The 16,207-nt window shown below is 36.0% G+C and overlaps 1 protein-coding gene across 19 annotated transcripts in view; it reads right to left on the reverse strand.

Moving 5' to 3' along the window:
• LOC134544890 (protein PRRC2C) overlaps positions 1–16,207 on the reverse strand; it is a 355,574-nt gene that overhangs the window by 256,243 nt on the left and 83,124 nt on the right. For all 19 annotated transcript variants that reach the window (XM_063388526.1, XM_063388523.1, XM_063388533.1 and 16 more), the window contains one exon: positions 15,275–15,658. In XM_063388526.1, coding sequence (XP_063244596.1) covers positions 15,275–15,658 — 384 coding nt within the window. The remainder of the gene's footprint in view (positions 1–15,274; positions 15,659–16,207) is intronic.

Raw genomic sequence — 16,207 nt, forward strand, 5'->3', positions numbered from 1 at the left:
AATGGTCCTAAGACCTATATCAGAGTATAGTTCGTTAGTCACATTTCTGAAGGGGACTATTCTATAGAGGTATTTGAGAAGCCCTCAATAGAAATGAATTTTATGTTTAATATTTTACTTCTTACCTCTATGACTTTGTCTTAGTCCTGTTATGAATTATATTTACCAGTATTGTATCTCTATGGTCAGGTCAATTTGGTTTTACTCTTTAAGTATTTTCATGTTTTATCTAAGTAATAATTTTATGAAATGTCTTTGCAAACATTTGTTAAACGGCGACGAATAGGAAATGAGCTTACACCTTTTAATATTGTTTTTGGGTCATTACTGAGGAAAGAGTATATGTGATTGGACGCTCGACTGCGCATAGATTTTATTTAAAGAATTTAGTATTTCCAGTGTGATTTCGGAGAGTGTTCAATAAAGAAAGCTTTGACTGTTTGAAACAAATTGGAACTTGAGTTTCTGTTCTACTATCATGGGAGAAGGATTAGAGAGAAAGAGCTCCGTGATTTAGTCATAAATGAATGTAAGAATATCACGTAAAACATTGGTACGACGACTGAATAGCTAGAATCTACGTGAAATTGATGATTTTATAATAAATACCGGAACTACACAATGAAGAAGAGGTAGTTACCGATGTTCGAAGCTCTACTAAAGAATCGACGACGACGATAAGTTTTGACTAACAGCATAAATAGAACTGGATCAACGACGAATTAAGAAGAAACGAAGAAAAGGACTATCAATCTTCGATATGGAAGGAGTTCGACAGCGGTAGACGGCATCGTAGACGGTGTACCGGAGGACATCATCCTTCTAGACGACTCCAGGTGACCGACGCCAGTCCTGCTGGAGTACCAGCAGCACGAGAGGAGGTGCATCGAGACGGAGACCCAACCAGCGACATCGGAGGAGAGTGAGATCTAACCAGCAACATCGGAGGAGAGACAGGGGTTCGGAGAGGTTTTCCACAGCCTCTTGGTATTGTAACGACGCGACGAGGTTTGTTTGCCCCATCCCCGAATTAACAAGAACAGCGAGAAGTTACCTGTCCTATTTTAATGGCAAGATATCTTAAACTATGATGTTTACGATCAAGACCTAATTTGAAACTCGCAAAACAACTTAATACTACTTAACTACGTAAAGACTTGTAGCTTGTACATACTGGACCTGGTTAACTGACATTGATCAGTAATATGTACGATATCAAAGTTAAAATCTGTTAAAGTCATTAATTGTCTTGAATGTTTAAAGAATAGCCCCAGGTCCAGAAGTCTTGAGACAGTTTGATCTACCGAAAGAGACTGAGCTAGTAAAAACAAAGAAAAGACTAATTTGCCAGTTAAAATGTGTTTCAATAATATTTAAAATATTGACTGATAACCAAACTATTATTCAGTGATACAATTACGTAAAACGTAATTAGTTCTGAAAGACATTTAAGTATAACGGATATTGAAATTTTGTTTAATGAAAAACCTATTTAAACATGAATAATTGTCTCAAAGGTATTTGTATGTTGATTGCTAATCATTGACTCTGTCACTTTTCATGTTACAGTTGGATATGTTGCAAAAGAGTATTGTCACCCATACAACCATGATTTTGACCCTAGTAAAAAGTTAAATTTTCATTATATTTTATTTTTCCGATTGATAACCATACTTACATATCATGTGTATGTTAAACCAGATAGACAGAAATATTTAGCTTGGATTGTCTTGAAAGAATAATTAGTTTTTATTACACTGAGATCAGCAGTCATAGAGAAGTTAATGCTTTTAAACACACTACTTATATTTGTTGATTTTAAGGTCAGAATACTTACACCAAAGAGAAGGAGACATACTGCTAAGGAATTATACGACATTTTATTGTTTGGTATTCACACTGAGTCAAACTACACCAGTACATACAACTTGAGAATAATTTATTTTCACTATCAACATAACAAGACATATTTTAGTTAATATTCTGTAGAGGTTAGTAGTTGTGCTACATACACAATCACAGCACTAGTACTTTATAGAGTTTTCACGGCGCCCAACTAGACCACATTTTACATTATAGATATTGGCATTTTAGGAAATATACTCCATAGAGTAATTCTGAAAACACTTCAACGTCTTGAATGAGTTCATGTTGTGGTTTCCTCATTTGTTCTTGAAGTGTGTGCAACCGCTGAGTGGCTTGTGACCTACCCTTGTAATGGCCCACGATGCTGCATGCTTTCTTGCAAACTGATTCCATGCCAGGAGATTCCTTTTTGCCATCATTTAGAGCTCACTGCAGGGTATGATCCAAACAAATGAATGGCACCCAAAAATGTTTTTGACAGTGCAAGTTCATTGCATTATCAGATAAGACATACACATGTAAACCTTGGGGAATTTTCCACTTATTTGAATTATCCAATAATACATTGCAAATGGCAGTACCACTGTTATCCCCAGAAAAAGGAATGTTTCCCAATCTGTGATGTACAAGGACTAAGTCGCTAGTCAAGTACAGTTAAACCTCATTATTACAAACCTGAAAGGACCATAAGTTTAGCACTTTGTAATAACGAGGGTTTGTATTAACCAAACTATTGGGATATCAATACTGTACAATGTAGAACTTCGCATCGGTTAAACACGTTGTGCGAGCATAGAACAAAGAACACCACAATGCAGCGCTTTAGTCGCTACACCACTTTTGTGCATTAATTTCAACACTAGTCCATTGCAGTCATCTATGGAGCATATCAAAATAAATAAGATGGCAGTTTGTGGGTGAATGGCGACGATTTTATCCGTTTGTCGTTTACCGTGCCGGGCAGAAAAGTATTCGTTCAAATGAATATTTATAGAATATTTTAAAAATTTGAGCGAGAAAATTTGTACTAGTGAAATTTTTTTACATTATGTTATATGGACGTCTGACGGGACCAAAGGCATAGTTCGTAGTAATGAATTATTCGCTCTAATGAAGTTCTTTAAAACGGTGTTTTACTGTATGTCTGTAAAGTGTAGTGTATGAAATGGAGCCAACACCATTTTTAAAATAATGTTGCATTTCTTCTGTGACCCTAACTGTATCTTTATACAGTATTGAAATTACAGTCCGTGAAAAGGTAGTGCGGTCAGGAATCGTGTACTGTGGTTCTACTAAATTCATCATTTCAATGAAACCTCTGTCATTAACCATACTGAATGGATGAAGATCAATTGCAATCATTCTGCCAATACTTTTTGGGATGGAGACTGCACGGGGATTGTCAACTTAATATTTGTTACTTTTTGCAAACAATAATAGTAAAGTTTGTTGAGCCTTTTTTTACTACATGTATCAGTTTTTGCTTTTCCATTTGCATTTGCAAAAATTCTGAATATTGCTTTGTGTGCAACTTCAAATGTTTGACCATGCTTGATGTGCAACCTGTCATTTTGAGTTCACGCCCACATCTATTACATTTTGATTTTAATTCCGACACTTTTTCAAGATAAGTCCAAAGAACACTGCTATAAATTTTCGATGACGCCGGCTGTACACATGCCAAAGCATCACTGTTGGCGGCAGCGGAACTCTTTCTTCAGTACAGTAGGCTACTACAGCAAACAGTAGTTAGTTTAATACACAACCTTCGATGTTGTGGACAAGTAAGCAAGCCTGAACATGAACGTGTGTGGGAACATATACGGAGACGCTTTAAAGAAAATTATGTTAAGGCAACTACAACTACCGCAAATTCTTCTAGACTGCTACTTGATAACGTTTACTAGTGTGCTGACTTGAGGTTATGTCAACTCTAGATACGAATTTGGTAAATAAACAGCAAACGATATTAACACAAAGTACCAACAACATATTATAAAATGAGTCACCCATAACAACCTAAGATAATATTTTATTTATACCAAAAAATATAGTACTTAACTTTCAACATTATTTTTTTTATTTTAATAACAAAAAATTATTTGTCTGATTTTGTATTATTTTATTTCGTCAGACACTATGCCTGTTCATTGGTGTTGCCCGAGTGCAGTAAGTGCAACCAAAGTATTGACAGAGAACAGATGAGAGTATTATTCTGCCATAGTGTTCTTGCTTTCATCCTACGAGTAATACAAAATTCAAAATGGCAGCTTGGAAAAATATTTGATTTGCGGGAAGTTCCTTGCGTTCATATAGTTATAAAGTTTTGATTTGTATTCAAAGCCCTATTACTAGGGACAGGAACTTTTCGGTGAGCAAAAATGCCAAAAGCAGTGAGGAAAAATGCCAAAAGCGGTGAGGAAAAAAAGCGGCGAAATGTATCTAAGCATACCTTTTTTAAGAAAAAGTTAAATGAACTCAATTATGAATGATCAAAATGTTTAAAACTAACATTTAGAAGTGAAAAACCCTTCAAACTCAAAAGCTTTAAAGACAAGGAGATTAGCTACTCTTCCAGAATGTCAAAACTTTTGGGTTTAGAGGGAAGGTATGTCAATAAAATACATTCCTAACTCAGGTGGTATGCTAGGCCAAAAAAGTTAGGTTTGTTTAGTTTTAGGTTTGGTTGGTTTAGGTAAGTTTTATTTTATATTTGGTAAGTTTAGCTTAGGTTAGTTTAAAATGCCCATTTCCAACTAGCTTAAGTTGGGTTTGGTTTTGAGAGCTTCTAAATTTAAGCCACTCCATGATTACAGATATTGATGTAGGCATAAATACAAACCTTCAACATATTTCTTCATCCAGCTTAAAATACTGGGGTCCTGAAGTTTATGAAGTGGGATGTTAGCTTTGAGGAACACCTCAGTGGTATCCATAGCAAAATGATGCGCTGCTGCAGTGCTACAGTAGCAGTGGAAGAAATGTGTAACTTTCTGTGCTTTTCACTGCTTATGTGCTTAACAATTGAGTCTCTACGGTCCCAACTGACTGCAATTACAGTATTTACAAAATAAAACTGCCTTATCTGTCGAATAGAGACCACCAGAAGAAAATTCTTTGGCCCTATCTAGTGCGTTTGTGTCATACTTCGGCATCGCGAAGCAGCGAGAAAATTGTCAACACGATATTCGTTCAGTTACCACAACGAATAGCCACCGAACAATTATAAATGCACCCATGTGCAGTAACCTAACACAACCGAAAACAAATAAATTACCTACAATCATCAATTTGTTTGTTGCAGTTTAAAACTGCCTGAAGTATTTTATGGTTAAGTAAATTATGAAGAAAAAACACACTTGTAATTTTCGTTGATATCAAAATTTACGCGTTCCGAACGCGGTATCGTTTTTATCTACCGAACACAATTGATTGTATGATTGAACAACAATCAATTGTTCGTAAACGTTAGTGTTCTTTCTCGCATTCTCGTACTGCTACGTTGGTAACACGTTTATTGAGTAACGCATTTCGTTTTGATAACTTCATGGCACGAGAAACAAATGCTGAAGCTTGTAATGTTAAAATGCAAAATATAAACGGTCCTGGATTAATGTCATCTGTGGTCGTTAACCTCGCCGTGATATTATTGCCACAGAATGTGGTTTTTGTGGTTATGGCCGGAGAAAATAAATTTTATACCTAGTTTTGCCTAGTAATGTTGTCAGCACGTTGAAATGTATTTTTATGTAGTGTTTTATTGTTTTCTTTTTTTATTGGTGCGCTGGTGTTACGAACGGAAGATGAATTATATCTAAATTATGTGTGTTTGTGGCTATTTAAGCTTCAAATAACAAAATTTTGATTAAATTCACGACGAAACAGTGGAAAATCGCAAAATTCGCATTTTCGTAAAAAAAGAAAGGGCCAAATTCGTGAAATAACGACGGTGGTTCATGATCGCGAAAAGTACCCGTCCCTACCTATTACCCTAATTATTTGCTACGGTAAGTTGCAAATTAAACACAGTTATACTGTCTTGAATAAACAAAATACATTCAATTCTTGATGTGTATGTGTGATCATAACCTATACTTATTTCAAGCTTTTTTTTTTGGGCTTTAAGCATTTTAAATCCATTAAAATTAATTGGGGCGAGTTCGGGTATTCATTGAATCCAACCGAAATCGAAAATTTAGAGTACCCGTACATCCCTAACAATTTGGTGTACTCACAATTTGTTCAAGTACTAACTAGTTAATATGTATGGTATTGCAGGGAGGCCACACAAACACTCAAACGAAATTCCCCGACTTTTCCAGGTTTTTCCTGACCAGATTGTATTTTTTTCCCTGAACCTTATTTTTTACTGATAAGCTACCACACTTTCAGAAATTATCAGCATTCATTGTTTAAACTGGAAGTATTCAATGGACAAATTAGTAAACAAAGATTGAACTTAATTTTATTGAAGGTAGGGCAATATAACTGTGATATATATTAATAGTTGTTCACTACCCATGTACTTACCTCAGCAAGAGTAAAAACATAAGATTACGTAAGTAACCCAAATAAATTGTATCAGACAATTAAGATACCAAAATAAGATGCAATAATTCTTAAGGAGAGCCACTTTTCCACAAAAATTATAATAAAAATTCCAAATGCTTTTATTACTTCCTGACCTTTTTCCCATTATTATATAAGAGGGCAATGTGACACTTAAAAGTAGTTTACCAGTAATTGACCATTTAAAGAGTGGTTATTTTAGGTACATTAAACAGTAGTAACAAATAGCTGATTAGTGGTCAGGTTAAGTTAGCTTCATTAAAATAGTGTGGATGGTTGTTTAGGTTAGGTTACTTACATTAGATTTGTGTTTATTTTTTTATTTTTAGTGAATCTGAAGTACACTAATTTGTCTGAATATGGTTAGACCTACTAAACGTGATGCTCATATGAGACAGCGCAATTTAAATGAAACAAACAAAGTCAGGGAGAAACGCTTATCTCAACAGAGGAAATCTACCTCGAGGACAATTTAAAAAAAGACCTGCGAAGAGTGAAAATAGACTTTCAAAAATGTGGCTTTACATGAAAAAGTTTTGAACAGGGAACATCGAAAAACGTAGTCACCGTCATCAACGATCGCCTATCGAATGAGACGGAGGAGCAACATGCCCACCGACTCAGCGTGATACACGATCGTCTATCCAAAGAGACAGAAGAGCAACGTGCAAACAGTCTCAGCTTGATCCACGTAACGGTAGGAGACAAAAATATCCAGATAGCCTATAAAAGATTCAGCAGAGTATCGTTAATTTGCTTCTAAGAATTGAAGAGTTCCGTTACTTTGTCATGGATCCCATAATCAGAACCTAACCCAACTTTCATCAAACTACCTTTGAAGTACATCCTTTCAAATAAAAAAATAATCATCAAAATCAGTTGGCATGATATTGAGTGATTCGTCAATTTGTCGTGCAAATACTTAATGCAAATTTAAGACTTACAGTCAAACCTCATTAATACGAATCCGCTTAGTACGAAATTCCCGTTTATGCGAAGTACTTTCACAGTCCCGGAAAATAAAGTATGATTTCCTATGTTATTCAGTACTTTTAATACGAAATACGGTTAATATGAATTACTAAGTTGTTTTGATCCCTCAAGTAGCTGTTAACGTGTATAAGTAAACGGTTAATACGAATTTCACCGCCGAAGTCTAAAGTAAATCGTCTTCATAACCGCCATGTAAACAAATGTTTCTCCAAAGATACATGTATGTATCCTACAGCGCAAAATGGTTGAAAAACAAGATGAAAAGTTCAACTCTAGTGGTGATGTTAGTAACTAAACTAGAAAAGATGCCATGTTGTAAAAGGAAAACGAAAAGGAAAAGGAAAGAACTCTATACCTTATTAATATTAGTCGTCGGAAATGTACATACGTAGAAGTTTAAACAATCTATGGACAAAAGTTCTGATATTTTCCATTGTTCATGCACGTGTATCTAACTTCAATTTTGAGTGTTAGTTGTTTTGTAATATAACTGCGAAACGTAAACGCAACGAACTAACATTGCCAGTTAAAGTTAAAATTATCGAAGTAGACAATGGAGAGAGAACGAAAACTGAAATTGTGAGAGAATTTAACATCCCGCAATTGTCATTGTCGACAATACTAAAAAATCGTGAAAAGATTGAAACAGCATTTGCGAGTTCGTGCAGATTATCAACAAGAAAAAGAATGCGAGGCCCAAAACATCAAGAAATGGAAGCTACCTTGTTGCAGTGGTTTGAAGAAATGCGTGCAGCAAACTTGCCACTTTCTGGACCTATGATTCAGAAGAAGGCAGACTACCTAGCATTGAGGTTAGGAATTTCAGACTTCAAGTTCAACAATGGTTGGCTACAACGGTTTAAGGATTGCAACAATCTTGTTGGCAAAACTATGTGTAGGGAGTCGGCAGCAGATGATAAGTCCGAAGTTAAATGTGGTAAACAATGCCTATAAGAAAAAGATAGTGCAAACCAGAATTGATGCTTTTTTTAAACCAAAAGTTTGAATAGAAAATGTGTCATGAATGCAAGTTTATTGAAGTTTGTATTATGATTTATTCTGTAATTGTTGCATTGTGTTTGTTTTCTTCAGTGTTTACATATTGTCATGCATGTAGTGAAGCCAGCTTATACTACCAACAGTGTGTATAATTTTCTTTATAATTGTAAATACAGCAAAACCCCTTATTTGCACTTTTCATGGGGACAAAGTAAAAAAGTGTAAAAAGCGGGAAAGTGTAAATAAAGGGAAAAGTATGAAAAGGAGTACAGCTTACCTTATTCAGTATTTTTTTCCTTTTGTTTAATAGCACATACTATAATGCAGGTACAAACACACTAACAACAAATTTTACTCTAGTATTTAATCATTTAATTTACCACATTTGACAAAAATAAAAAAATAATGAAAGCCAAAAAGTTTTTCTGATTACTTCCTAACAAAAAAATCTGAAATTTTTTTCTGCTTGCTTTTTTGGCTGTTCAAGGAGATTATTTGCCTCTCCAAATTATAAAAGTTATCAAATGAACTAGCACTGCCTTCAGAACTTGATATATAGCTGCGCAATGTTTGAAGAGCTGCGAGCACGTCTCTTGTAGTAGGAACTGGTTCTTCTTGTCCCTCTTCTTCTTCATCATCATCATCTTCTTGCGAGTTGGTGATGCCACTATTGATAATAATGTCCTCCACACACTGGACTTGTGAGGTAACTACCTGCTGGTCAATTGCCACATAGTCCTTAAAAGACTCCTTTTGAGACAGTTGGCAATACTCAGGCACATCCTCTATGATGGTGACACCATCATCTTCACTGGCACTACAACCTGCCTCTGGAAAAAAAAAGCCTGCCTTCGCAAAACAATTTTGAATCGTTGTAACTGTGACCTCTTTCCATGCTCTAGCTGTGAAGTGTAAGGCTGTCAATACATCAATCTTCATTGTCGAGGGATCCTTACCGGTGTCAAGCATGGTCACCGCTCTTGTGACCAGGTATTTTCGGTACAGGAACTTGAATGACTGTATAATACCTAGGTCCAGTGGCTGTAGTTCACTCGTGCAGTTCGCAGGGAAAAAAACAACTTCTGTATTACGAAGCTGTATGTTGCCCATGTGTGCAGGGCACTGGTCAATAAACAAAACAATTTTCCTGTTTTGAACACCCATTTTGGCATCAAGTGCATGAAGTTGGCTCTGGAACAGTGCACTCGTCATCCATGACTTTTTGTTTGCTGTGTACTTGGTAGGAAGGGTGCGTACGTTTTTGAAACACCTGGGTTTCATAACCTTGCCAATAACATAGAGAGGCAACTTTTCACTTCCATCAGCATTTGTACACAGAAGTACAGTGATTCGTTGCTTACTTAACTTTCCTCCATGGCACTTCTCCCCTTTAAAAGTGAAAGTTTTGTCAGGCAGAACACTATAAAACAATCCAGTTTCATCAGCATTAAATATATTTTTCGGAGAATAGCTGGCAATCTTCTCCTTAAGCTGAGTTTCCTTCCAGTGTTCCACTGTCTCTTCATTCACACTCTTGCTTTCACCGCATACAACTTTGTAAACAACATTATGGCGTTGTTTGAACCTGTCTAGCCATCCATTGGAAGCTGTAAAATCTTCAATGCCAAGCCGGGATGCAATCACACGAGCTTTTTCTCGCAAAATGGACCCGCTGATTGGCAGATTCGCAGAACGTGCACCCACAAACCACTCCACAAGAATATCTTCAACTTCTTTAAATTTTGATTCTTTACAGTATTTTCGTTTTTTTGCACTTGGCCCGCATTTTGCTGCATTTTCTGCAATGCTATTACGATTCTTCAAAATCGTATTGAGTGTGCTGATGGGAATTGAAAGTTCTTTTGCCAAATCAACTCGTGTTCCCACAAACTCGTCTGATTTTTCAATTATTTTTAATTTTTCCGCCACTGAAAACGTTTGACGCTGCCTTTTCTCCATTACTTAACCATAAAAGACAGACTTCACTGATAAAAAAAAATTCAAAATAAAAGGAAACTTTTTTACACAATATTTTCTACCACGTTATTCTAGCATTCTATTTACCGTTACCGGATGTTGACTTTCCTTTACCATAATGTTCACAGAATGTAAACATGCAGTTGTGTATGTGATTAAAATATCGTCCAGAAAATAGACAGCGCTCGCAGCGCAAATAGAGCCCGCACAACTTCATCGCCATCTTGTAGTGTGTTGTGGTTTTCGATACGAACGAAATCTTTGACGCGTTTCACATGTTTATTTTCGGACAATTCTTTTACAGTTTCATCATCTATGGCGATTGCACCAAGTTGTTTATGTTTGTTACGTGACGTAAATAGCGGGATGGATTCGAATTTTGAGACGTAATTTGCGTGAAGGTATTGTATTGGACTAAATGGGAACTAAACGGGACCTGAAGAATATAGTGCAAATAACGGGAAAACGTAAATAACGGTAACGTAAATAAGGGGTTTCGCTGTATAGGCATTTAAAGTTCAATCAATTTTTTTTGGTCATGATATCCCAATAGTTTGGTTAATACAAACCCACGTTATTACAAAGTGCTAAAATTATGGTCCCTTCAGGTATGTAATAATGAGGTTTGACTGTATATGGTTTTCTAATGGATGCCATTGTCAGAACTGGACCAAATTTAAATGGGACCACGCGGGAAGCAACAACTTTCAAATAAAAAATGAATCATCAAAATCTGTTCACCCAATCCAAAGTTCTGAGGTAACAAACATAAAAAAATATAAAATTACAGACAAATTGAGAACCACCTCCTTTTGTTAGGTCGGTCAAAAAGGGGCATGTTGGTCCTTGAGTTTTGGGGATATCCGACACCTGAGGTTAAACCTACGATAAATAATTTTAACACAGACTTGGTTGTTATAACAGGTGGAATAATAACAAGCCAAGTATAAGGACCCTGTGTCGTCGTAAACAAGCACTTTATTGACCACCTTTGGTAACAGTATAGTAATTCGCTACTTACGGACGACTATTCTAAGACACTGACTGGGAAAATTAAGAAACCATCAATTCTTCAGCAAGCAACACAGATCTTACAGCCTGGCAAAGGTTAACTTCATAATCCATTGTCCGCTGCTTTAATAAGTGTTGCATTTCCAATGCCATGAATGGCACTGAAAATCTGTGCTGGCAAGATGAAGATAATGGCAATGTTAGCAGTAGCAGCAACATTGCATGATTATTCTTACAAGCATCACAACGAACTCTGCTAATACATCTACAGGTACAGTAAAACCTCGCTCGTACGGCCCCCGGTTCGTACATACACCTCGGTCATACGTACAGATTTTCAGAAACCGTGAAAAATGAGGCAAACAATAAAAAAAAAATGAAAAGTGTAAGAAATACGTTAGTTTATTAAAATACAGTTGCAACCTGCAGCGTTTTCAACAAATACGGGCTACATAAACATTGCATCACAGTAAAAATGTTTTTTTAAAAAAAAGGTCGCAAATTGATGGAAATTTACCATCAATAACGTGGAGAAAGGTCATAGTACTCGATCAGCTGTTGTTACGGCGCGGCATAGCCGCCGGATGGCTCTCTTTGTTCGCTGAGCTGCGCATGCGCAGTATAACTCACTCTATGCTCCGCCCAGACTTGTGACCTGCCATCAGCAGCCAGCCAATAGAAGCGAGCGTAGCGGAAAAAAATAAAAGCTCTACCTCCCGTGTACCAGTGTTGTCCAGTTCTAATACCAGTTTATTGGTATACGCACCAGTTTTCTCGCTGCCGTGACATGTTCAAGTTTACATTCATCGTGATGTCTTGATACCAATAATTAATTATTTACGATCCCCAGAAATAAATGGTTAGTTTAAAAAATATGCGTCAACTGTACAATACTTCCGAAATGATAAAATACGTATAAAACAGTTACCAAAACTCCACTTATTTTATCTTGTGAAGTTTATGTCTCGTACCAGTATTTCGGCTAATGTTTAGAAATAAAAGCAACTTTTCATGTTATAAATATGTATATTTTGCGATTTAAAATGTTCATTGCCGACTATAAACGTTACGTTTTTCACGATGTTTTTAGGCATACTAGCTAATCTTCTCTACACTTAAAGTACCCACTGTATTTTTTTTTATTTGAGCAAATATATTGTGTGTTAATTATTATTTTACTGATATAAAATATTTAAAAAATGTAAACACAGGGCTTACGACACTGCCATCAGTGTCAAGATTTTTTTTTTATGTTTACGTTCGATTAGCTCAAGTGTTGTTTCTGTATGAATAAGATATAATCTCGATCGAAAATACATCAGCATAATACATAGACATGGCAGGGCATTTCCCGTGGCAGCAGGACACGGCAACGGCAATTAATTTCCCGCGGCAGCGTTGGGAAAATGGGGAGGGGGGGGGGGGGGGGGAGGGGAATAGCCACAAATGGACGTAATTTGGCCTCGCTGGTTCGTACGTACAACTCGGTCGTAAGGACAAATTTTGGAGAACCGTGAGTGTACGTAGAATCGAGGTTTCACTGTATGTAGAATAAGTTTAAAAGTAAATACTATTGTTTAGTGCTGTGACAAACTCAAATGTATATTGGCCTAGGTAAGTTAAATAATTTATTACTTTATTACTTTGGATTATTTACAAAAAAAATAGTGCTTTGTCTTTTAACTGTGATTTCCATTCCTTAATTTTGTATTTTAACTGTGATCTCCTCTACAAACATTTTATCCCTAGACTCTCAACCAAAAAAGTTTGAGGTCAAATTATGTTCAGAGTTGCAGAGTATACAGTATTAAAAGTTTCATTACTTCATTAAAATTCTTTAAGTAAACTGTAAATACATATCTCTACAGATATTAGGCAGTAAATATTTTATTTATGGATTAACTGTGAATGAAAGCTTTACGCTGAAGAGAGGTAAAAAATCCTCATGAATGAAAAATAAAGAGTACTGTATCGACTGAAGATTATTTGTTTACTGTAGTGAAGTGCCACAATCTTATTTTTTCCCTGCCATCATGTATACGCAGACTTTATTCCTATAATGTGATTTCCCATTTCTTGGTCCATTTGAATAATTTTAGGGGTTTTCAGCCGCCCTAGATGATCCGAACTGTAAACCTTCAATAATCACTGCAACGTCTTTTTCATAAATATATGCACTTTCAAACATGCAAGACATTTGTTGTCATTAAATCAACAGCAGGTTAAACAACATTGGAGCTTGACGGAACATTTGCTATGAAGCATTGCCTTGCAGCGCTGTCAAGTTTAGAAAAAGCTGCGCACCATGCTATTAATTAGTGATGTGCGAGTCTCGGCATCATCGAGAACGAGTCGAGACAGAAAATTTCTCGATCTCGTCTCGAGATAATTTTTTTGGCTCGGAATTTTCGAGAATTTTGTTAACAAGAAATAGGTTAGGTAATATAATATATTGAGGCAGCATTTTGCGTTGCGTGTTGAAATAATTAACATATCTTCAACGTAACGTAGATTGAATAAAATAAAATATACTTGTTACGATAGTATACACGATAAATTATTAAAAAGTTAAAAACGAACAATATCCGTTCACAAGTAACTACATGAAACGGTAAACGTAAACAATGAATTGTGCTGTGGTTATCACATTAAATTACAGAAGAAAATGATTATTTTCCGTTAATAAAACCAACATTAAAGTTAAAAATAAATCATTTTCGGTATCAATATCAAGTATCAACGTAAAACGGTACGGTAAAAAATAAAAATATAAACATGACTGCAGAATTCTTCCGTGATTGCATTTTGTTTTATGGCCTTAGGTTATACACACGGCCAGCAGTATATAACAAGCAACATGATGTTTAAATTGCGGTCCGTATCGATAGTGACATATCGATAGTGGTGAATGTTCAGACTTTCATGATCAAGTACCGTCCATGGCTAAAGGAAACTGTATAGACTATGGAGTCAATAACGTATGTTTACATACGACAGTAGGCAAATAAACTGTTGAGTGTAAAGGTAAAGTTGTAATAGCAATTGCAATTGTGGATACTTGATAAAATTATTGAATAATTATGTATGTTTGTCAGATTATTGAGTTTTACTTTTTTGGATCATATTATCCTGTTAACTAAAGTACAGATTTCTCGATCTCGACTCGATTCTCGAGAATTTTTAAATTGCTTTCTCGATCTCGTCTCGAATTCAAAAAAGTCTTTCTCGCACATGCCTACTATTAATCACACATTTTAAGAAAAATTCTGTGTCGTTTATTGAGTGAATATGGTAATACGCAGAGACACTTTTGAAAATAATTCAGCTAAATCAAGTTTTTATAACAAATAGCAATAGAAGAAACCCTTGCTGACACAGGCTTATCTCAAAAAATTCCCTAACCCATCAAAAAAATCCCAAACTTTCCCATATTTTCCCTGAATTTTCATATTTCCTGACTTTTTCTGTTTTTCCCAGTCTGTGGCCATCCTGTATCGGTAATAGTAAGTAATAGGTCAAAGCCATTGATTCACTTAGCAGCCATTAATCAGTACTTGTATAATACTAATAATGTGAATAGTCAATGTAAGTGGTAAGCAAATTAACCTGTGCTTTATCTCCACACACTCAAGTTATCTAAACTGGTACATTACAAAAAGTCTCGTTCTAAAATGCAGTAGTTCTATCTGATAACACATTGTCAGAAATTTTATTGGAAAATAAAATTATAAAAAAAAAAAACATGAACTTAACAGACTTAATGTTACCTATATGTATAGATGTGAATACTGATAGTAGTAAATACTATAGCTGTGGTTTGGATAACAGTAATTCTAGTATAATCTGGCAGAACAGGTACCTGTAGGGGCTGCCTGAAGTCTGCAGGAGGCTCCCTAGGCTGCAGTTCCCTAGGCTGAGGTTCCCTAGGCTGAGGTTCCCTAGGCTGAGGTTCCCTAGGCTGAGGTTCCCTAGGCTGAGGTTCCCTAGGCTGAGGTTCCCTAGGCTGTGGTTCCCTAGGCTGAGGTTCCCTAGGCTGTGGTTCCCTAGGCTTGTCTTCACTGCGGCTCTCGCTGCTAGTACGGGACCTCTCCCTGTCCCTGTCTCGTTCTCGCTCCTTGTCCTTGTCGCGACCCTTCTCCCAGTCTGGCAGCGGCAGGGGTGGGGGTGCTTCCTCGCTGTGTTCCTTGGGCTTGCTGTCCCACCCCATGCGCTGCTCCAATTCCTGCAACTTCTCTGCTGCCTTCTGAAGACAGATGTCACGCAATGCTCCACTGTTATACCTGTCAACATATCTTTGTAGTGCATTTGTCAACAAGGACCTTTATGTTTGAATAGTAGCAAAAATAACACACACCAAAAGTTCAAATTGGACCGCACTATGGTGTCCAAATTTGATCACTCATGTTTAGAGACAAGATTTAACAGTTTTATTTTTAGTCAATTTTGTTTTTAATCAGTATATTTCTTTGTTATTGTTTTTATTTTTATAACAGCTGTTTTGAAGTACTTAACACCACCAAAAAAAAAGGGTAGAATTTATATGCTGCATTTACGGCAAAATAATTATTAATAAATTTGTCTAAAACAGACATATTAAAAACAATAAAAATAAATTAGCGAGCATTCATAGTTTAAAATAGATTCAATAAAAGATGCCAATTAAACCATTTCTAATCCATGCACTTCAGTACAATTTGATTTAAGGGAAGGATATTCCTTGTTTCAAAGATATTTTATTGTGTTAAGAATTAAGTTTTGGTTAAATGCTACTTAATTCCATGATATAACTTGC

Source organism: Bacillus rossius, chromosome 1 (genome assembly GCF_032445375.1).
Source record: "Bacillus rossius redtenbacheri isolate Brsri chromosome 1, Brsri_v3, whole genome shotgun sequence".
Taxonomy (NCBI): domain Eukaryota; kingdom Metazoa; phylum Arthropoda; class Insecta; order Phasmatodea; family Bacillidae; genus Bacillus; species Bacillus rossius.